General features: G+C 39.0%; 6 protein-coding genes across 7 annotated transcripts in view; 4 read left to right on the top strand and 2 right to left on the bottom strand.

Moving 5' to 3' along the window:
* The first annotated feature begins 3,830 nt into the window (after positions 1–3,830).
* LOC144082485 (thymosin beta-like) lies at positions 3,831–5,514 on the top strand. Its single transcript, XM_077609693.1, has 3 exons — positions 3,831–3,953; positions 4,810–4,914; positions 5,060–5,514. The coding sequence occupies exons 2-3, from the start codon at positions 4,815–4,817 to the stop codon at positions 5,095–5,097; spliced, it is 138 nt and encodes a 45-aa protein (XP_077465819.1). The 5' UTR covers positions 3,831–3,953; positions 4,810–4,814; the 3' UTR covers positions 5,098–5,514.
* A 2,141-nt stretch (positions 5,515–7,655) lies between these two features.
* On the top strand, positions 7,656–9,371 carry LOC144082547 (protein Wnt-8a-like). The gene is made up of 6 exons (XM_077609784.1): positions 7,656–7,726; positions 7,807–7,840; positions 7,928–8,066; positions 8,338–8,463; positions 8,569–8,711; positions 8,805–9,371. Exons 1-6 carry the CDS (start codon positions 7,656–7,658, stop codon positions 9,369–9,371), a joined length of 1,080 nt encoding a protein of 359 aa, XP_077465910.1.
* A 633-nt stretch (positions 9,372–10,004) lies between these two features.
* On the top strand, positions 10,005–12,530 carry LOC144082848 (protein Wnt-8a-like). Its single transcript, XM_077610298.1, has 5 exons — positions 10,005–10,019; positions 10,098–10,227; positions 10,299–10,424; positions 10,959–11,101; positions 11,901–12,530. Exons 1-5 carry the CDS (start codon positions 10,005–10,007, stop codon positions 12,456–12,458), a joined length of 972 nt encoding a protein of 323 aa, XP_077466424.1. The 3' UTR covers positions 12,459–12,530.
* On the bottom strand, positions 11,203–17,508 carry LOC144082849 (dnaJ homolog subfamily C member 4-like). The gene is made up of 9 exons (XM_077610300.1): positions 17,373–17,508; positions 17,030–17,094; positions 16,666–16,793; positions 16,059–16,149; positions 15,549–15,736; positions 15,275–15,445; positions 14,708–14,794; positions 14,304–14,411; positions 11,203–12,284 (listed from the first exon to the last, which is right to left on the bottom strand). The coding sequence occupies exons 3-8, from the start codon at positions 16,755–16,757 to the stop codon at positions 14,318–14,320; spliced, it is 723 nt and encodes a 240-aa protein (XP_077466426.1). The 5' UTR covers positions 16,758–16,793; positions 17,030–17,094; positions 17,373–17,508; the 3' UTR covers positions 11,203–12,284; positions 14,304–14,317.
* A 372-nt stretch (positions 17,509–17,880) lies between these two features.
* Positions 17,881–21,739, top strand: LOC144082688 (uridine diphosphate glucose pyrophosphatase NUDT22-like). The gene is made up of 7 exons (XM_077609976.1): positions 17,881–17,971; positions 18,813–18,927; positions 19,016–19,448; positions 20,245–20,358; positions 20,499–20,596; positions 21,362–21,455; positions 21,528–21,739. The coding sequence occupies exons 2-7, from the start codon at positions 18,842–18,844 to the stop codon at positions 21,633–21,635; spliced, it is 933 nt and encodes a 310-aa protein (XP_077466102.1). The 5' UTR covers positions 17,881–17,971; positions 18,813–18,841; the 3' UTR covers positions 21,636–21,739.
* LOC144082687 (heterogeneous nuclear ribonucleoprotein U-like protein 2) overlaps positions 19,951–21,981 on the bottom strand; it is a 36,221-nt gene continuing 34,190 nt past the window's right edge. For both annotated transcript variants that reach the window (XM_077609974.1, XM_077609975.1), the window contains one exon: positions 19,951–21,922. In XM_077609974.1, the coding sequence (XP_077466100.1) occupies positions 21,866–21,922 (57 nt within the window). In that variant the 3' untranslated portion in view covers positions 19,951–21,865. The remainder of the gene's footprint in view (positions 21,923–21,981) is intronic.

Raw genomic sequence — 21,981 nt, 5'->3', positions numbered from 1 at the left:
AAACTCTATATCCAAGTGACAAAAAAACAAATAACATAAATTTAAAAAGATGATGATTTACTGGACAGGACACACAAGGTAATGGTAACAATAATCCCATGCAAGACATCACCAAACACTTTCCTTGTATACCCCCCAAAAAAAAGTCTAATCAAATAAACCTGACACAGCTGGCTACAAGAGGAGTGGAAAACACGGCCACACCTCCTCACAAAAACCCAACAGAATGTGACAATTTTAAGTTAAGTTTAAGTTATTATTACCACAATCAAATAATGTAACATTGGAAAAATAGCATTACAACTTTGTGGAATGAATTGTGAATTCACATGTTCAAAAATAAGAATGTAGAGGATATTTAAGCCATTACATTGAAAAAACAATGTTTTCCACATCAGCAGGTATGAGCAATAAAGTGTCGTGACTCTGTAAACTGATAAGTTATAATACAAATGTGTTTTGTCCATAGCATCCCTCAGCTCTTGTCCCTGTTCAATGTCGCCCCTCATCACTTTCTATCTCTGCCATGGTGCTCCAGCTGGCTAGGTGAGATAACTCCACACCAAGACACTCTGTTCGGAGGCCCAGCTGATGGAACACAGGCCACGAATCAAACGCGGCATCATTAGTCCAAGAGTTCATGAGGCGAGACAGTGCTCTTATCTGTTCACACTTAGGCAGTGCTACCCTAACTCATCCTGCACAGCCTGCCAGCTGCCCTGAGATGCCTTCTGTTCATGTTTACCTGTGCAAAGACATAACTGATTTGTGTAAGCGGTGAACTGTTGCGGACTGCTTTTGATGCACGTGTAATTAGTCACGTTACCACTGCTATAAATTATACATTTACTTAATAAATTATACATTTACTTGATATATAAGATATATCAAACACTTAATATATAAAATATAAAATGAGGGGTTTTGAAACTTTATGTTAATGATATTGACATTTTGTTGGCTTCATTTGGACTCTACTTCTTTTTTTATTTTATTTTTTTGTCCTTGGCCTCATTATGGTGAGCAGGAGCTGATTCAAGGTGACATTGGCTGGGAACTGTGGTACCCCATCAAAGACCAATAGCTATTTTCAGGGCACATTTATAATCAAATATTAATTTCACTTACAATATGGAAAATTTAAAGTCTTCATTGAAAATAACATGAAAATTATAAAAAGTGGGAGGTAGCCAGAATAGAAAAGAAGGGGGTCAACATCCGAAATTCACAATAATAGGCCTGAATTGAGATTCACACTATTAAAAAAAATGCTCCAACACCAGAAAATGTTAATATATAATTTCATAGCTTTTGGCAAAAGCAAACAAATTGTATAAAACCAACATTGCATAATAGGCATGCTTTGGCACACCTAGTGTGCGATGAAAGATCATCGGAAGTGCAATTCCTACATCAAAATAAGCCACAAACACATGTGAGTACTGTGTTGAGCTTGATAAAATGAACATGCTTGTGAGTGAATTGAGATAAAAATCATTATAATATTAATAGAAATATGTTATATGATTTTTAAAAAAAAATATTTGACCAATAGAGGTTGAGAATCACTGTAAAATATAGGTATATTTCAGTATAGTTGGTCTACATCTGAGAACTGGATGAGTTTGAAACGCTACATACTTTAAAAGGAATGATGCTGCCATCTTCTGGCAATTTGTACACAACTTCTAAGCAACAGTCATCTTGACATTTTAAAACGGCAGCTTCAAGACAGACTTGATACTCACAACTGTCAGACCAACAAGCCAGATCATTTTTTGACCTTTATCTGTCAGGAAATATCACATATGTTAGCATTTCAAATATAAAGGTCAATACAAAGGTTGGATCCATTCAGAAGGTCATGGATTTTGCCAATATTCTATGATTTGAAACTAACAGAACTACATTTTGGATGCCTTGAATGTCATCAAAACAAATTATCCTTTGATTTTTTACACCGATTGTTCTAATTGAGGTCGTGGGTGAGTTACAGTCTATCCAAACTGACATTGGGAGTGAAATGGGATAGACAAGGCGGAACTGTGTTTTCCTCACATGCTTTTTGGCTTTACATTAGCCACTGTCTATTGGCTCTATTTTATTTTTATTGTATTGGTATTTTTGATTATGTATGAAATGCCGTGAAATCTCATTTCGGGCTGCACGGATCATTAGAGTTTTTAATCTATGTTCGGCCTTCAAATCTCAATTTAAACCTTTGTGTGAAGTTTGATTGGCCTTTCATAATTTCAGTGGCTTTTTTTGTTTGTAGTTTCTCTGGATTCTTCCAACATTCCAAAATATGCATACATTATAGGTGTGACAAAAAGATTCTAAATTATTCATACAACTTGAATGTGAATTCAAATAAATTTTGTCAACAATAGGTATATATTTCCTGCGATGAACTAGTGACCAATACATGCATTGTGCATGTTACCAGTTGGACAAAGTAACCTGGAGAATGCAGGGTCATGAAAGGAAATCTATATTAATCAATCTATTACACTACATATTCTCCTCTGATTTATGTGAGCTGGAGCCTATCCCAGTTGACCTCAGGTGAATGGAAATGGCACCCCTAAATCAATAGGTATGGATACAGGATGCATTCACAAGATCATTTACTTAGATGTTATCACTGTGTTGCTTATGAAAAAATATACAGGAAAGTTTGAGTTGAGTTTCCCCTTGTAGAATTCTGAATAGAATTAAAGATTTAAAAAAAACAGATCTTAATTTGTCAACTCAAACTGTTGGGTGTTTGATATGTGATGTATTAGAGGCCTTTTTTGTTGTTGTGTAGATGGGTTCACATCTAAATTGGGGGTGATGTTCAATTTATAAGTGAAAATAGCACTATAGTCTTCAATGCAAGGGCAAGGACACGGGTCAGTTTCACACTTTGACCAGGAGGTGGCAAGGCAGACTCGTTAGGGATCACACATAGTTTATATGACCAGAGCGAGGCGCTGTTGTAGAGAAAATGCCAAGGGGCTGTGGGTGCCAGAATAGCAGTGCACATGCTGGACTGCCTCAGAAGCTGGGAGTCATGTTGACTCATCATCACTCCATAGGATTGTAAGATGAGACTGCTATTCACAGCAGGTGCCCTCACTAACTGCCAGCTAGAGGAAGTAATCGACCCCCAGCAAGATTAAAAGAGAAAGTCCCACATTCTATGAGGTCAGCTGAAGAAACATTCAAGGCTTTAAAAATCATGGTTCTATTAATGTATGATGATATCAATACCTCAATACATGATTCAACACTAAACCAAGGATGTGGCTTGAGTTTCCTAAGTAAGCCTCCATGATCAGGTTCAACAATATTATACTACCAATGTCAGAAATACTGACAATGATTGATTTTATGATTGCATCATAAAAAAAATTACATTGTTCATTTCCTGAAATGTCAAAAGATGCCCTGCCGAAAATATACAATATACTTTTTTGTATCTAAAGGGATTCTTAAATTATTAGTGGGGAGCAATTAATATTAGTAAATCATTTTTTTTTAAATCTAATAAATTTGAATGTACAGTTTTTTTCGGACCTCTGTTCAATTCATATTATTTCTAAAAAGAAACAAACTGTACACACCAGAAATAGCAATTGTAAAGAAAGAACAACTCGTTTTATATTGTCCAAAATGTATCGCATAAAGGCATATTCATATATGGCTATACATCACACGATGTAGCTTCTCTATATCCAAGCATGCCATAAATATTGATGACAAAGACGAATACTGACTAAGCTCTTAGTCATTCTCTCTCTCCCTTCCTTCTCTGTAACTTAGCCCCCTCCCTTTTATACCCACACCCTGGATACAGGCAAGCGTGCACACACCAGCAGATACACTCAAGCTCCTGCCTCCCACTCTGTAACGATACTCCTCCTTACTTTCCGCCTGTGGATTTGGCCCGCCATTCGTGTGGAACATCGGTAAGAACGTTCATTTTCCGACATATGTCTCATGCTTGTGTGCCCGTGTGAATCTTTTTGACTGCTTGTCAATGGGAGTCAGACAAAGGAGTGGGGTGTGGCTGGAGTACCGGAGGAAGCCGGCTGATATCAGCCAGATGATGTGCAAGAGAATGGCCGTGGGCATCGTGATTAAGTAACAATGGGGATTAGTATTTAAGTAATTAGTTAATTGAACTAGGAAATGTGCTCTAGTGGGGGCTTGGCAGAGGAGTGGGTATTATTAGTGCCATGATCCAGTTGGTGTTGACAGTAAAGGTTAAAACATCTAATTATATTGTTATAAAAACCCCTTTTTAAATTGTGGAAATGCTTGAAAGCCTTAGTGAGTATTTTCACAGGGCAGTGGGTTAAAAGAAACGTGACTGGGCCTTAGAATATGTTGTTTCACCAGAGGCTAGGTCAGGGAAATGACTGCAGTCCAGCAACACAGGGCTGCAGGGTGGATGCAGAGGGACAGAACAAAGACTTCAGTCTTTCCTTTTGTGATTACAAACAGAACAAACAAAAAAAAGATGAGAAAAACTAGATTTTGCAGGACTTGGGAAAGATTAGCATCATGACGGAAGCGGCTTCTACGCAAGCTAACATGTGGATATGCATTGGCTGCACAAAGCCACTCCCTTATCATGCAATCATGTCAGGTGAAAATCATTCTTAAGTACTTACTACCTGTCAATTTGCCCATTCTTGTGACAGCCTTCAAAAAACAATATTCTAGTTTGGAAGATAAAACATAATTTCAATATTTGAAGGACACTTTTACAGAAAAAAATGAAAATGGAATGCTTTTTAAAATATTAATTTGTCTTTGCAGTCAAAATGTCTGACAAGCCGGATATGACCGAGATTTCCCGTTTTGACAAGACAAAGCTGAAGAAGACTGAGACAAAAGAAAAAAATCCTCTGCCCACCAAAGAGAGTGAGTTTCCACAACAATTATTCTATGGGGGGGATAATCACACTTTCTGTCCACTGCAGCCAGTCCAGCAGATGCAGATGATGAACTGAATGAACTGTCTAATCACGTAGTCCAATGCTGATCTTTTTTTCTGTCCCTTTTTCAGCTATTGAACAAGAGAGGAAAGGGGATGCCACACCTTGACTAATAAGCACATGAAGAAAAAGAAGATGGGATGCCACAGCAAAATGCACTTTCTTTTAATCATCACACTATTCTGCTATCCTACTGTTGTTGTTTGACAAAGGGTGATTTTGAGCTCCCATGGGGTTTTATTCTCACATGGGATTGGGGGGGTCTCTCTCCCACTTCAGAAAAAAAATGATTAGATTGGTTGCCTGACTCACTCTGTTAGTGTGTAGCTAACAGCTCGCCGATATTACCAAACTGGGCAGTGGTGCTATGATGTAACACCAGGAGGCAGGCAACCACACTATGGAATGCTGAATAGGATGGTTTCCTTAAAAAAAGGAAAGCCATTTAAGCCAAACCATCGATGATGTTTTCTTAAATAATTTTTTACTTTTCATTTTGAAATAAATATCAAGATGTGGAACCTAATGATGCTCATTTTTGGGGTCCCCTCTAAATGAAAATGGGGAGGGAAAAAAAAACATTTTCGCACTGTGACACGACTGCATGGGGGGGATTTCAAGGGCTAGGGCAAGGAAACAGGCCCAAAGGTGCTGCCATCTGTGGGCAGTAGCAGGGGGACACCCTGAATTGGTTGCCAGCCAATTGCAGGGGATCATTTTCAACACCGCTTATCCTTGTCATGATCATGGGGTGCTGGAGCCGATCCCAGCTGACTTTGAGCGAAAGGTGGACCACACCCTAGACTGGTCACCAGTCATCCGTGGGCCACACAAAGATAAAGTCAATCATTTGCACTCACAATCACACAGCCACTAAACTGATCCCACACTGCCTGCACTTGAATTCAGGCGAAAGAACCACTACACCATCCGGTGGCTATTTTCGAAATTAAAAATAATCCAAAATAAAATACACAAATAATGACAAAAATTATATATCTGTTTGGATCCATTTGCATCCCAACTACTACTTATACAAACTGTATATAATTACAACTCAGCAACCACAGTATACCAATATTACTATGACTGGTGTATATCTAATGGAAAATATATATAATAATAGTAATTTATTAAAAAAATAGTATATATACTATATACATATATTTATATATGCATATATAATATATATACTATATACCATTTCCCATTTTAAAAAAAAGTATATATACTATATACATATATTTATATATACATATATAGTATATATATACTATATACATATATTTATATATACATATATAGTATATATACTATATATATGTATATATAAATATATGTATATGGTATATATACTTTTAAAAATATATATATTATTATTATATACATTTTCCCACGTGATTTGGCTGTAATAGTTTCGATGGCACCCAGTATCACCCCCATGTATTTAGAGCTCTGTTTACACGTTAACACCCCATTAAAAATTGTAAAGAGCACCAGCGCTTTTTAAAGACGGGACGCATGAAGGGTGGATTCGAATTAGCAGGGATTATTCAGATTGGCTATACATAAAGGTTTCAGTCATATTACACGATGGCGGACCATGTCTAATTATAGGGATTATCCTCACCTCGTTTTCCCCTCTTGTTAAAATTCTCGCTCATTTGGCCGTGCATTGTTCTAAATACTGAGTGAATTTGTGATTCTAGAGGATTTTGAGTGGTTTATTTGAGGGATTTTGCAAACATGGTGATATTTGTATCAAACTAACGTTCATCACTTAATACTCACGAGTTGCCTGAATGACGATGAGGGATGACTTAAATTGACGAAATTAATGTTGATGAGGGCTGTGATGATATAGGCAAAAAACAGCAAAATAATCCTGCATGTACAAGTGATTAAATGACCGACAATTCCAATCTAATATAATTTTAGAGCCGTAAAAATACTGTATAAAGTCACTGACGCAGGCTTCTACCCAAATCAACGCGTCAATAGATTTATATCCTTGTAAATTCCAGACTGCTTTCACACCAGTTTGTTTCTGAAGGAAACATCTATTATCCTATTATCACCACGATGCCAATGTCGGCGATGTGTGAAGTAGTATTTGCATGACTATATAGGCTCAACTCCCGCAAACTTTTATGGCTTTGTCGTCACCGTGTGCCCTGTGGGACACTGGTGCCATTTCCCAAGCATTAAAAAAAAATTAAAAAAAGAAATCCATACTTAGGCAAGCGATGTCATGCATTATTTAAAATAAATTAACAATCAGATTGTGCACAAAACATGTAGAATAGGATGCATTCCTTGGGAGGATGCACTTTGAATCTGGGATTATAAATTCATTACATGTTGTCACTTGGTGGGAATGGGGTCCGAGGGTCTGTGCGATGCAGGTGAATGAATTAGGGGCTATAGAAGTGTTACCCTCTCTCTCTTTCTCTTTGAAGTGCACGTATGCGCGGACGGCTCCTATTTGTCTCCAGGTCGGGTCGACCAATGTCGTCTTTTTTCACAGTGGAACGTTAGCTGTTTGACAAATCTGTCAATCAAAGGGCAAGCACCATATATATCATCAGCATTCACTAGTGCGCTTTTCTTATTTGCTACTCACATCTGGGAGTCGATTTGGTCTTATTTTGCTTGCAACTCTGCATTATGGGCTCTAGAATACACTTTACTGTGATGGTCCTCTACACTAGTTGTATTTTAAATACTTCATCCACTTGGTTAGTCCTTTTGCATGGATTATATTTAAATATTGTGCTTGGCTGATTTTGGATTAAATGTTTTTCTTTTTTTTTTGCAGGACGGTGAATAATTTCCTCATGACTGGACCAAAGGTGCGCAGTAGGAGCTTAAGTTTACTAGGAAATGAATAATGTTCTTGCATATGGCTGCGCATATGGAATAATGTTGCCACCCCGCAGGCTTTTCTTACTTATGCGAATAGCGTGCAAGTGGGTGCGCAAAGTGGGATTCACGAGTGCAAACACCAGTTTGCTTGGGACAGATGGAATTGTCCACACAATCCTCTTCCATTGTCCACGCATAACGGACATCGTATTGGTAAGAAATTATGCTTTATGGAAAGCAAAATCCAATTTAAAAAAATTAAAAATTAAAAAAAGATGTCACATTAAATTATTTCTAAGCAGTCATTAGTGTAATAATATTAAAAAATCACAACTATTGTTGCGTAAAAATGCACTATTTATTTTATTTTGGCATTTTCGCCAGATTTTATTGTATTTATGCATGTTTTGTTATAATGGCGCATATGAGGGACAATATAATGATGTATAAGTGACTTTTTATTTGTATTTTTATTTTTTTTTAGCTACAAAAGAGACATCTTTTGTCCATGCCATCAGTGCTGCAGGAGTGATGTACACTCTGACTAAAAACTGCAGCATGGGAGACTTTGACAAATGCGGGTGTGACGACTTCAGAATTGGGCAAACAGGTATAGTGGCGTCTTTCTTTTTAATGATTAATCACCCAGTCAATTTCACTAGGAACTTTCTTTTATTAATGATGTTAGAAAATAACTTTTGTGTTTAATCTCCAGGTGGGAAAGGATGGATTTGGGGAGGCTGTAGTGATAATGTGGCATTTGGAGAAAAGATCTCCAAACAATTTGTGGATGCATTGGAAGATGGACATGATGTGCGTGCTGCTGTTAACCTGCATAACAACGAGGCTGGACGACTAGTAAGAATAAAATATTTTTTAAATACTATAAAAAATATCCCAATTCATATTTTCAATCAAATTTCCTCAATTTTTCCTCCCCCTTGTTTCAAGGCAATTAAAGCCACGATGAGGAGAGCCTGCAAATGCCACGGCGTATCAGGAAGCTGCAGCATCCAAACATGTTGGATGCAGCTGGCCGACTTCAGAGAGGTGGGCACCTATCTGAAAAGAAAACATTCCCAAGCCAGGAAACTGGAAGTGGACAAGAGGTCAATCCGAGCCGGCAACAGCGCAGACAACCGAGCCCCCATTACGCATGCTTTCCGTAACATCCCCCGGACGGAGCTGATTTTCTTCGAGGACTCGCCGGACTACTGCATTCAGAACCAGAGCCTTGGATACAAGGGCACCGAGGGACGGGAGTGTCTGAAGGGGGACAAGAGCATGTCGCGATGGGAGAGGAGGAGCTGCCGCAGGCTCTGCTATGAATGCGGCCTCCGAGTAGTGGAGAAGCACATGGAAGTTGTCAGCAGCTGCAATTGCAAGTTCCACTGGTGCTGCACGGTTCAATGTGACAAATGCACAAATGTGGTAACGAAATATTACTGTGCACGCAGCGGCAGTGGCAAAAAAACGCAAAACAAAGCACAACGAAAGCATCGTGCGCGTGCACATTGATCATTATGCATTTGCAGCCCAATTTCACATGCTTTTAAACTGCACTTCGTCATGTAACACCCATTTTTTTTCTAGAATCAAATAGAAATATATTCAACAACAAATGTTCATGCAAAACAGGTGTTTTCCCTACTCCAAAGTGTGATATCTATTAAATAAACATCATTAAACATATATTTTTTATTATATAAAAGGAATATCTCTGATTTCTAATGCGAATAGTAGTAGTGTCGGCATGCAGATTTGGAAGGAAAACAAACTCAATCACATTAATACCAGCTTTTGAAATGCGCATATAGGCGTTTCCTAAATCTGTTATCCAATCAGCTTTTTGCCCGCTTGGGGGATACGGCACGGGGTTCCGTTTGTCCCTCCTTGAAATAAAACGCTTTAACTCTCCACCACTGCCTCATAATGAGTTTGCTGGTCGACAATCAGGCAAAATGGTACACCTTCTGAGGCTTCTCCTGTCTTTCCTGTGCACATTTTGTCCAGGACATGCTTGGTAAGCAAAGCTCTTTTACTGTGTGTTGTTAAAGTACTAGACTCATTCATTTTCCGTACCGCTTATCCTCACAAGTGTCACTCTAGATCTAATATTATTTTCCACGTAGGATTGCTGGTAACTTTTTGATGACGGGATCTAAGGTAAACGACAGTTGCAACATGAGTGTTTTAGTATAATTTAGGGGACATAATAAATGACTGCCTTTGATTTTTCTCCAGGGTTATCTTACCTACGCTAGCAGCGTTCAGGTTGGCACGCAAATTGGCATTGATGAGTGCAAACACCAGTTTACATGGGACAGATGGAACTGCCCGGAAAGCGCCATCCAGCTCAAAGGACTGAGACATGGTTGGTAAAACACATACTGTATGGAGGGCACATGCATTCACGTGAAAACAAACCATATGATGCGTCTGCAGCCACCAGAGAAACCTCGTTTGTCCATGCCATCAGTGCTGCAGGAGTCATGTACATCCTGACCAGGAACTGTAGTATGGGAGACCTTGACAACTGTGGCTGTGATGTCTCCAAAAATGGCAAAATTGGTAAGGTTTGATTCCAAAATGAAACCTTTTACTTCAGCAGTGCATTTTGTTGTTGTTTATCATTCCAATGGGGGCGGCCCGGTGGAGCGAGTGGTTAGCGCGTCGGCCTCACAGCTCTGGGGTCCTGGGTTCAAATCCAGGTCACCTGTGTGGAGTTTGCATGTTCTCGCCTGCATGGGTTTCCTCCGGGTACTCCGGTTTCCTACCACATTCCAAAAAGATGCATGGTAGGCTGATTGAACACTCTAAATTGCCCCAAAATATGGGTGAGTGTGCATGGTTGTCCGTCTCCTTGTGCCCTGCGATGGGCTGGCCACCGATTCAGGGTGTCCCCCGCCTCTGGCCCGGAGTCACCTGGGATAGGCTCTAGCACCCCCCACGACCCTAATGAGGATAAAGCGGTTCAGAAAATGAGATGAGATCATTCCAGTGGAGTGAAATGTTTGGGCAGATTTTGCCTGTTGCCACCTAGCTGTACAATTATTGTATTTTTCTTTATAAAAATTGACTACACTAGCTGATTTTTTGTTTTAGGTGGTCAAGGCTGGTTGTGGGGTGGCTGCAGTGATAATGTGGAATTCGGAGAGAGTATTTCCAAACAGTATGTGGACGCACAGGAGACTGGTCAGGACTCTAGAGCTGCTGTCAACCTGCACAACAATGAAGTTGGGCGTCTTGTAAGTATATGTACTTTCACATGATGGATGGGTGGATAACGAGGTAGATTAGATTGCTCACCTAGCACTGTAAAACAATCATTCTGCATAATGAAATCAAATTTGGGGGGTAAAACTGAAAGTATATTTATTGTTTTGAATATACAGTAGTTAAAGTGTATAGTGTTTCCCAAACAATTTTGAGCTGCGGCATACTTTGTATTGCAAAGATCTCAAGGCATGACCAGCTGAAAATCTTCTACAACCCTGTCGCCTATAGTTACAATATAAATGTATTCTCATCAAAGATTAATCTACAGGAATCAAAGAAACACAAAAAGTATTTTAATATCTAATTTGCACACCGATCTTACGTCACCAAAAGTTGAAGTCCGCAGACCCCAAACAACTTTCGGATGACGTGATGTAAAAATAACTGATGTAGCAATTTTATTCTCGTAATTGTATGACCTTTTCTCCCAAGATTACTTAACTCCCTTAATATTACGCTAAAAGCAGTTTTGTGGTCACACAGACAGTACATCACCTAAAGTTGATGCCTGTGAAATCCACCAATGTCCAGTTTAAATTAAAAATAAGCATCAAAATGACTGTAATCTTGTAATCTGACCATTTGAATCCTGTAACATTACAATATACATTTGTTGCTCTTCATGTTTCAATTCTTATCTCATTATATTAAAATGTTTTTCTTGGAATATTAAAATGTATGACTTCTTGGCAGGTATTTTGGTTGGGAAACATTGATACACAGTATACTTGGCAGGGCAGTAAAAACAATTGCAAAATGTTCCCACAGGCCGTGAAAGCGACCATGAAGCGCATCTGCAGATGTCATGGCATGTCTGAAAGTTGCACTGTCCAAACGTGTTGGGCTCAGTTGTCGGACTTCAGAGAAATAGGTGATTATTTAAAGGCCAAGTACAATCAAGCCCGAAAATTGGACATCGACAAGAAGCGCAAAAGGGCAGGTAACAGCGCGGAGAGCCGGGGAGGCCTTGTGGATTCCTTCGGCCGCCTCGCCCAAACTGAGCTCATCTACCTGGAGGATTCGCCTGACTACTGCAGGAAAAACATCAGTCTCGGTCTATATGGAACAGAAGGCCGGGAGTGCGTGCAGCATGGCGAGGGACTGACACAGTGGGAGAGGAGGAGTTGCCGAAGACTCTGCCATGAGTGCGGCCTGAGGGTGGAGGAGAGGCAAAAAGAGGTGGTGACCAGTTGCAATTGTAAGTTCCAATGGTGCTGCAAGGTAAACTGTGACGACTGTTCGCAAGTCAAGGTGAAACACGTCTGTGCGAGGAAGGAAGCGGCTGAAGGTCAACCCCTAAGACGCAAATATCGTGGACCAAGATAAAAAATAGTTTTGCCATAATTTTCTAAATAAATTTTTTTTAAAAATGGGAATTTTCATTAATGTTTGCACTTTTATGATGCGTGTCTTGTGCCATTATAATAAACTGTACTTTCTGATTCAGAACATGTTGTCGTTTCTCCATGGTAAATGAATAAAGCATGTTTTATAGTTGGGAATAAGGGCATTTTATTACAGGCTGTAAGGGAAGTTGTGGACATTAGAATTAGAAAGGTGTGAATACACTAAATAGAGGATTACATGGGTAACATGGTGGAGATGACACCTTTAAAGGTGTTGATCCACCAGGACTTTGATGCCAATGCGGATTGAATTGATTTTGGCGCTTTGAAAGACAAATTAGTGAAGTATTTCCACCAACACAGACATTTGTCTTAATAAACTGAGAGGATGTCAAACTCAGTCTATTTGTCACATTGCACAGTCAAGGTACGCTAATGAAGTTACAATACATTGAAGTTGAAAGCCTTTCTCCAAGTGATGCTTGTCCTCCCACTTCCATAATGAAAAATGAATGGCTTTGTTTCTAAATACTGTATTTTATGTCTGTAAAGAGTCACGAGCATCCTTATTTTTTTCATTTTTTACCCACTGTATCAATTGAAAATCTTCCACTCAGCTGGATATGTCATAAATCTGCCACTGTCTCAGTTAAATAAAAGATGGAAAGGCTATTCCCTTCATCGGGGGGTCTATCATAGAGGCGGGGGATCCATTTGGGCTAGGAAAGGAGCAAATCCAACTGCACCCTCACAATTAATAAAACCGAAAAAGTAGGCTTCTCGTTCAGGTAATGGCTAAAGAGACATAATTACGAATGTTAAGAAAAAGAAAATGTACAAAGAAAAAATTGACTTTTGGGGGCAGAATGATTCCCATTTGCTTCCAGGGATGTTCTCTATTTCCCATGCTGTCCTGCTGTGTACTAATGAAGGCTTTACCCCACTGGTGGTCCCCACCAATTCACCTCTTATCTCTTCTCTTCACTGGCTATACATGATTACTTCCATATTGGCCCTAAAAGGAGAATTTCTGACCTAAACACTTTTTCCCCTGTTGTTCCTCACTTTCTTTTTTTCAATTCAAGTGAGTGATAATACACTTGAAAAGGTTAAGTCAGTATCGCTGACTTTTTCTTAGACATTTCCTAATTAAAGCGCTTACTCTATTATCATACAGCATGTTGACTCTACAGTGACAAGATCCTGTCTTTCACCAGGAGTACGTTTCAATATCAGAACAGTGGAGTAAAACAGTAAAGGGGAGGAAAGACCTACACAAAGGCCCCCCAGGAGCACTCATGTATTCACCCAGACAGACCTGAGGGTCTTGGGGGTGGATCACACCGTGATTGATCATTCCCCCTGCTTGTTGCCCACCTCTATCACCCAGGTGCGAGATACGAAGACACAAGTCTCGCCGTGGCGGGAAACAAGTCTTAGTTTTAGGCTAATCTCACACTAGAATGGATAATTTCTTAAATGTAATATTATTTAGTAAATATTGTCATCTACACTATAACCTAATTGTTTAATAATAACCCTCTCCTGATTTTCTTCACGCAGAGTGGTTAGCCATCCAATTTTATAAACTTTGTGTCAAAAAGTTCGGTGATTAGGGTAAGAAATGATGAGAAATTTTAGACACTGCATGTTTAAATAGTCCCGTTATCTCAGTGGCATCAGAAAATTTCTGAATTAGCGACATCATTTGTGATCAATATTACAGAAGATGGCAATTCAAGTCTCCGTCTCATTCCTCGTTACAAGGATAAACGCCTTTTGAGTAAAGAACAAGCTTGAGTAAAAGTCTGAAACTAACTCCCACCTGAGTAACGTCTCCTACTTATCATCACCGTTGCGTATTTTGTACTTGTCCAAAAACTCAGCGTGTTTCTGCCGTAGGATTTCCGTCTGTTTCTTGAAACCGTTCACTCTGGAAATAAACAGCCACAATGACACAAAAATGAATTCGAACCAATAATGAATATTTTGTTCATGTGAAATGTAACATTTAGCAAGCAGTAGCGTGTTAATTTTTTTAAAAAGTGCTTTTAGGGAAGAAGCAGACATTGTCCAGCTAAAAAAAGGCCATCTGACACATCCATAATCAAAGACACAACACCCAGTCACATCTAATTTTACCTGAGTCACAACATAATCACCGCAACCGAATCCAACATTTTCAGCATTATTCATAGCCTACAAATATAAAAAGGATGGGTCACCCACCTGGCCTTCTCTTTGGATTCGTTGTAGATTTCCGTAATGACGCGATCCTTCTCGTCCATGAAGTTGTTGTGGACCTCTTCTAGCTTCCTGCAATAATGAAAAAAAAAAAGTGAATATGAGCTATTTTACTTGACAAACAGTGAAAAGCAGAAGCAAAGGGGTTTGATGAAATGAAAACCTTGTGATATTTTTTCATCATCAACATTTAGATAGAACATTTAATGTTTGAGGTTCCTTAGCTCAAAAAGGGGTTAATTGTCAATGGGTCAAATAGTGAATGTAAATTAGTAGAAAGCAACGCATGATTCTGTTTTCTTCATTTTCACTCAAAGAGACTATTTTGGAGCTCCTGATCCTTTACATACATCTCCCAATTTCTGTTATCTTAAATGTAGGAGGCAGTGCTAAGCAATTAAGTGTTGGCCCCTGACTATAAAAAGTTCAGCATTTGCTGTTTTACTCCCCCCCCCCCCCCCCCCTTTTAACATTCAAAATGGGTATATTTATTTATGCATTTATCTATTAGTATATGTGTCCGGGAATGAAACTGTGTGACTCGAGTGTTACCTGAAGAAGACAAAGTGCGCCCCTATGCTGACCGCCATTGTAAGGAAGCAGTAGCCCACTAGGCGGAAGTTTCTCTTGCGCCGCCGCCGCTTCTCCTCCTCTGACATCTCCTGGGTGTGGGATTGATACATTTGCTCCCAGTAACGCATGTTGTCATTTACCGTTGCACCGCTGTGAAGCAGAGTCAGACAAGGGAGAAAATGGTTGCTTGAAATGATCTGGTATTAGTATATACTCCCCAGAAAAAGAATTACAAACAGTTAAAGGGCATCACCTGGTTCCATAGCTGGCTTGACCGGACGCCGACCTGAAGGCCTGGCCACCTCCTGCGCTATAGGGATGTTTGATTTTGAAATCGTACTCCTTCCTACTGGCCTTCTTGCTCAGCACGTGGTAGGCCTCGTTCAACTCCACAAACTGGCTGTGAAGCATCGGGTTGGAGGGGTCGCTGTCTGGGTGCAGCTGCACATGAACAACGGGTCAGTACAGTACACACTACAAATGTGGGTAGGACAGATACAGTATGTACAGTATTTGGGTTTTACTCGTGCACCCGAAATTAGTCCAAAGTAGCGAAACACTGCCATCAAGCGGTGTGATACTTTCAACACATCAGTCGATATGAAAAACGCTAATGCATATGCATATTTTTGAGGTACTGTCTATATAGGAATTTAGGATATGTGGTAGTTCTTTTCTAGCTCTTAGGATGTAATTTTATGGGGGTGGAGATAAATTTCAAGGGATAAAAAGGTTGTGTATTTGCAAGTGATTTTTTTCTTACCTTTTTAGATTTGTCAAAAAATGCATTTTTGATTTCATCTAAGGAGGCGTCAGACTTGATTCCCAGCAGGTCATAGTAGTTGACACCACTTCTGATATGAAAAGAACAGAGAGCACAGTACTGTAGAGAAACAAGTGATGAACAGAAATACACAAATTCACTGAACTAGGTAAGACAGCAGAGTTGAGATCTGGTTATTGGCTTCTGGACAAGAGGGCAGACTATAGGTTATCATATATTCCTCTCAGTTAAGAAATCTTGGCTTTGAATCTTGGTTTTCCTGTGTAAAGTTTGCACATTGTTCTTGTGTAAATGTGCTTTATGTCTTCGGGAAATATAGCATGTCTTTTCTTCATTTAAGACTAAAAAATTTCCCTCGAAAGGAGAGTGAGTGTGAATGGAAGCTTGTGACATTGCCAAACACAAAAGAATCTGTTTAGAATGCAAGTATTGGGTGTGTGCATTGTGATGTGTGCACCAAGCGATTATGTGAGCCTGCACGACCTTTTATATTTGTGGCTGTCCACGTTAGCTACATAGTTGCATGTGAGCAAAACAAAGAGTGTGTTGACCCATATGGTGAGACACGGGATTATTTATATATTACTTTTGTGCAGCGCTCAACGACAAGAGGCGCAATCCACTTTTGTAGCACCAAAGGCAACTATGGCAGAGGCGCAGCTGTGCTTCCAGTTGCATGGCCGAAGATGGCCGTGGTGGCACCACCCGGCGTACCTTTACAGGGGAAAACATGAGTACACAATTAGCATGGGATTATCAGGACTCATGGTTGAAAAAACTGAATTGAAGATGTGGAGCTAGTATGAACTATACTAGAAAACTAAATAGTGAAGAACATATTCATGTTTTTTTTAATGTGGTGAAGCACAAGGTGCTTAATAAAAGTTAAATATATTTGTTGTCATAATATTGAATGAGGTATGCATGCATCTGTTCCCACGCCCAATTACCTTGTTTGGTTACATGAGAAGGGCACAAAAAGGATCAGGTCACCAACTATCCAAGTGTCCCTCTTCTGATAAGCATAAAATAAGAAACAATTACCTTAGCCTGTTTCACTCACAAGGACATGATTGCACACAGATTTACAAGTTTTATTACAGCCTTATTAGCACAATATTTTGTTTGCCCCTAATCAACACTGCTAGCTAGTTAGCATTAGCTTCACGTTCATAAAATGATAAAAAAAGCATTCAAAACTGTCATGCCACGTGGTGTTATAGTAAACAAGGATGGGAAACGAGAAGAAATTGCTTTAACCTTTTAATAAAGCGAATCAGAAAACTGACTTACCAGATTGACTGAATGAAGTTCATAACACAGTGTACTTTTAGATGGAGTTGCACAACACAGTCAAGTACGCGTTGTAAAACCAGCACATGGAACGTGTTAATTTCAAAATAAAATAAATGTTTAAACGTACTCCGAGCTCAATCTGACGATCATTCATCACACGCAACGCATTGCAAATATTACTCAAAACCACTGACTTAGTGTTTAACTGCCTCAACCACATATAGTGTCACCATTTCAACCAACCCTAGAATGACTTTTATTTGTTTAACAGAAAACTGAATGTATTATTGGTAATTTGGCGCACAACAGGAGACTTTAAAAATATATATCCGTATCCTTTATGTATGCATGTTTCCTATTAATAACCTTGTTTCAGGTAAAATGTGTATATATTTATTCATCTTTATTGATAACATTCCTGACATTGTTTTATACATATATTCACCTTTTAGTCACGTGTATTTCCCTCAGCCAATGAGCTCACAAAGTACTTTTGACAGTCACCGTAAACAGGTTAGAACTGTCGTAACAGTTGACAACAACACAACGAATAACGCACTAATATCTATTGGAACTTTACGCACAGTTGACATTTGGTGAGTTTATTATACATTTTTTTCTACAATTTGTTTCAAAAACTTAAATATTTCAATCACCCCCGCCCCAATTTTTAATAATTATATATGGCAGACCAAAAAAATCCAGTAGATCAGCCTTTGGCACAGTTTAGGTAGGCGATGAAGAATGAAGTACGTATACTTTAATACTATTTAATAATATTATGTACCTGTCTAAAGAGAGTGAACTCACTTCAGCAAATGACATAATTGCACGAAGCATCACATCGCACCAATCTTAGCAGTATGAAATTAGTGCTTTCAATTTTACTTCAACAAGAGAATTTTAAAACATCGAGTATGACGTCATTGTTACGCAACATACTTCTGGTTTCTATAGGTTCATTAGGTGCAACGGTCATTTTATATGGTGGTAAAAATGTTGGCGTTATACAAATTATTGCAGTTTATTCAAAGAAATATTTGGTACGATATTATGATATTTATTTGTTCAGAAATATTTGCACCATTTTTATTTATTTTTGAGGGGCTTATTATCAGTAACTATGATTAATATTGATTATTTAGGATTAAAAGAATTGGCTGTAAAAAGCACCTTTTCATAGTTTTAAAATATAATACAATAATAAATAATAAAAATAAATACAATATAATAATTAACATAATTATTTACTTATTATTATTGCTCATTTACTTTTAGTTCTATTTTTTTTTTTACTTTTTGCATTTGTACAAAAAGCTTTTTTTCCTTTTACCTGGGCTGGCACTGAGAATTTATTTTGCATCCTTCAGCATAACAATCAAAGGCTTTAAATATTATTTTTTCTCAATAAAGTGAAATGTAACAACTATACCTTAGGAAAAAATAGCCAAGAGAAGAACTGGGTGATGGACCCAGAGGTTTCTTTGCTGCTGCACTGTGCAGCCTGGCGGGGCCTTCGACAGTCCCAAGTGCAGGTTGAAATCTCTGAAAAGTAAGGTCACATATTACTACTTTATTGGGGGTGTGTATATATGACTTCGGACATTGAATTGTATTTGTAAAAAAATGTTACCCCACAGGTATAACCGTCGGATGGACGTAGATCTCCAACATCACATCGAGGAAGTTTGGACAGCGCGGGTTTCCAAGGAGCCGTGGCTTTTCAACGGTGCCAAATTCCGTCTGCATTCTTTTCACGCTGCACCTGAAAACACGGACTCCATGCATAGTCAAAGCACAGATGATAAGGAGACCAGGCCGCTGCTCACGCTAAGGGTGGGAATCACTTCTTACAAGGACTACCTGGGTACCAATTGGTCGTCCCGGGCGGCCGAGCTGCGCAGACGCGGGGAAGCCGAGTTGGGAAATAGCCAAGCGCTGTTGGCCCAGCCTTTAGGAGTCGGCGCCGTCGTGTGCACGGGTGACGGACAGGTGGTGTTCATCAGGAGGAGTCGGGAGGTGGCCGAGGCAGGGGGGAAGCTGGACATTCCCGGAGGGCACCCCGAACCCAAGGTGAGGTCAAGCAAGTGCATTAAGTTGTAAAAATGTGAAATACGCTGATCCCAGGAATCTACTGTTATGAAATTGCTCTTTGTATCGTAATTTTGTGTATAATACAATTACCAGAATGGCTCCTTCAAAAGTTGATTTTCTTTTTACTCACAAATAAATATTAAGGGTTAATAAACTCTTTCATGGACAAATTACCTTTTTTTCTTTTAAAATGCACTTATTACAGTCATAGGACAGGGGTCTCGAACTTGCAGTCATTGTTTGACACCCAATTGTAGTATTCGTGTTGCTGAACCATACTATATTGATGAGCAGTGAAAAAAAATCAATTATTTAAATAGTAATTATAAAACCGTAAAATAAGAAAAGCCTGAGTTATAACAAATATATACATATATCAAAATAAAACTAATTTTGTTTTTGACAGCTTGACGCAAGCACCCTGAAATTGTTCTAAACATTTGTTTATCACAGTAAATTTCTCTAATACGATTCCAACTGCTTCAAACACATTTAAATTTAATAAAACATTTTTTAAAACATTGTAAACACATTTAAACACAAAACATCTCATGGTAAACACATCCTGAAACTGACTAAACAGATAAAAAGTACATTGGCATCTCATTTCCCAAAGTACACTTTATATACTCTTTAAAAAAAAGCTTTAAAGACAATATAACATGAACGCACTATGTATTATTCCGTTCTGGAGGGGGGTTTAAGCCTTTTTCCCCCAGTGTTGTGGTTAGAATGGTATTTGTGTGACCCTAAAAATCATTCCGGTCATCATCAGGTGGTGTGCGAGCGTCTCGGTGAAACAAAAATTGACCTGAATCTGCTTCGGAAGACCCCGGAGGCCATTGTCGCCGAGCTTTTCTCATCAATTTGCGCTGAGATTAGAGACGAGGTGGGTCTTTTTTCCAGCATTCTATTCAGCAAATTTTCCAAACCCTCTGGTGACTATTTGCGGCAGCCTGTAACATCAGCTTGGGCTATTTTTCCACTTCCTGTTCTTCTTACTACTGTCTACTGCTCTTTTGTCCTTAGGTCAACATTCCTCTTTGTTCCCTGGGAGAGCCAATACTCATGGGCATGGCATTGAATCACACCAGTGCCGGAAGACCAAGTGCTGAGTTTTACATCAGGTATAGTACTCAAGTTTGAGAATGCTACAAGTCTTGCACCAGTAGTTACCAGTATCCAATACTACTATCTGTGAATTTAAATGTGGAGTTTTACATCAGGTATAGTGCTCACGTTTGAGAATTCTACAAGTCTTGCACCAATAGTTACCAGTATCCAATACTATCTGTGAATTTAAATGGGTTTATCACAAGCAGACACCCAATCCATTTCAACTTCATTTGCTGCCATCCCTCCCATTTCAAAAGGGATGGGATGTCTTGCACCGTCAATGTGTGTAAGAATAAAATGTGTTCTTCCTTTGGCATAGATGCACCCTCCCACTAATTACTTTGTCACTATCAGACAAGCAATCCATTGGAATTATTCTGTAATTTAGTATTAAAAATAATATACCTTTAATTTAATCTTCATGCATTGTTGTTCTGTCTAATCACCCTCTTGCTACTGTCACAATGAAATTTCCCGAATACGGGATGAATAAAGTTATCCAATCCAATCCGATTACCACTTGCTCTGTCAAAAAAATGGTGGTGTAAGTGGATGAGAATAAGAACATTGATTCTATAGCGAGAAAAGTGAATGATTTGGCAGATAGTCACTCTCAAATATGAGATGCAAGATAGTACCTGAGTTTTTACGTGTCAGGGGGATTCAAAACACGCTACATATTACTGTATGAAGACAAATGAAGGTTTATGGAACTGCAATTATTTTGCATTCTGCGTTCCATTTTATAAGTGTCAATTTTGTCTTTGTGTCTTGAGTTGTTCGCTTTCATCCGACCAAGTCCGAGAGTTGTACTGGAAAGGAGGAGCGGAGGCCAGCGAATCGACGGACATCGTGTTTCTCAGTTGCGCGGTGAGAAATCCCCACTCAATTTAAAAATGGGCACAAAAAGTGCATTTTGAAAATGTTAAAAATTCCAAACAGGAATTGTCCCACCTGAATGTAAGCAGCTCACTTTGGTCGGAGCTGTGTCCCTCAGCTAAGGGAGCTGTGCTGCTTTTCCAGACTGTGAAGCCTCAAGTCTTACTTTAACAGAATCAAATTTCTCAGGGACACCCACACTATGATTCCAAACTGTACTGCAAACACTAAAAACTACTCTTTGAAATATTTAAAATAAAAATGTTCTTTCAAAATGGCAGTTTTTTTTCATACGGAGTTTCCATAAAGATCAGGTGGATCTTTGAAAGCCGTGATTGCCAAGCATATTTTTTCTTGTTTAACACAAACCTTACTCCTCACATCCGTCCGTGTCTTCGTCGTTAGCTCTCATAGCCGCCGCAGTAGTACGTGGGTTGCTCGTTATAAGGTACATTCCACTGAAACATAAAATAACATTTAATCAGTTCTAATGGGATTCTCTTAAATCTGGTTGTGG

The sequence above is a fragment of the Stigmatopora argus genome, chromosome 9 (assembly GCF_051989625.1).
Source record: "Stigmatopora argus isolate UIUO_Sarg chromosome 9, RoL_Sarg_1.0, whole genome shotgun sequence".
NCBI classification, from domain to species: domain Eukaryota; kingdom Metazoa; phylum Chordata; class Actinopteri; order Syngnathiformes; family Syngnathidae; genus Stigmatopora; species Stigmatopora argus.
The sequence above is the reverse complement of the archived record's forward strand: the minus strand, read 5'-3'. Positions and strand labels throughout refer to the sequence as shown.

Coding starts and splice junctions, on each gene's coding strand:
- LOC144082547 (XM_077609784.1), top strand. CDS start 7,656: ATGGGCTCTAGAATACACTTTACTGTGATGGTCCTCTACACTAGTTGT. Junction 7,727..7,806: donor TTAAATACTTCATCCACTTG/GTTAGTCCTTTT, acceptor TTTTTTTTGCAG/GACGGTGAATAATTTCCTCA. Junction 8,464..8,568: donor CTTCAGAATTGGGCAAACAG/GTATAGTGGCGT, acceptor TTTAATCTCCAG/GTGGGAAAGGATGGATTTGG.
- LOC144082485 (XM_077609693.1), top strand. CDS start 4,815: ATGTCTGACAAGCCGGATATGACCGAGATTTCCCGTTTTGACAAGACA. Junction 4,915..5,059: donor TCCTCTGCCCACCAAAGAGA/GTGAGTTTCCAC, acceptor TCCCTTTTTCAG/CTATTGAACAAGAGAGGAAA.
- LOC144082848 (XM_077610298.1), top strand. Junction 10,425..10,958: donor CTCCAAAAATGGCAAAATTG/GTAAGGTTTGAT, acceptor TTTTTGTTTTAG/GTGGTCAAGGCTGGTTGTGG. Junction 11,102..11,900: donor ACAATGAAGTTGGGCGTCTT/GTAAGTATATGT, acceptor ATGTTCCCACAG/GCCGTGAAAGCGACCATGAA.
- LOC144082849 (XM_077610300.1), bottom strand. CDS start 16,757: ATGCAACTGGAAGCACAGCTGCGCCTCTGCCATAGTTGCCTTTGGTGC. Junction 15,737..16,058: donor TTTTTGACAAATCTAAAAAG/GTAAGAAAAAAA, acceptor GTTCATGTGCAG/CTGCACCCAGACAGCGACCC. Junction 14,795..15,274: donor GCGCACTTTGTCTTCTTCAG/GTAACACTCGAG, acceptor TCATTATTGCAG/GAAGCTAGAAGAGGTCCACA.
- LOC144082688 (XM_077609976.1), top strand. CDS start 18,842: ATGGACCCAGAGGTTTCTTTGCTGCTGCACTGTGCAGCCTGGCGGGGC. Junction 18,928..19,015: donor CAGGTTGAAATCTCTGAAAA/GTAAGGTCACAT, acceptor GTTACCCCACAG/GTATAACCGTCGGATGGACG. Junction 20,597..21,361: donor AGTGCTGAGTTTTACATCAG/GTATAGTACTCA, acceptor TTGTGTCTTGAG/TTGTTCGCTTTCATCCGACC.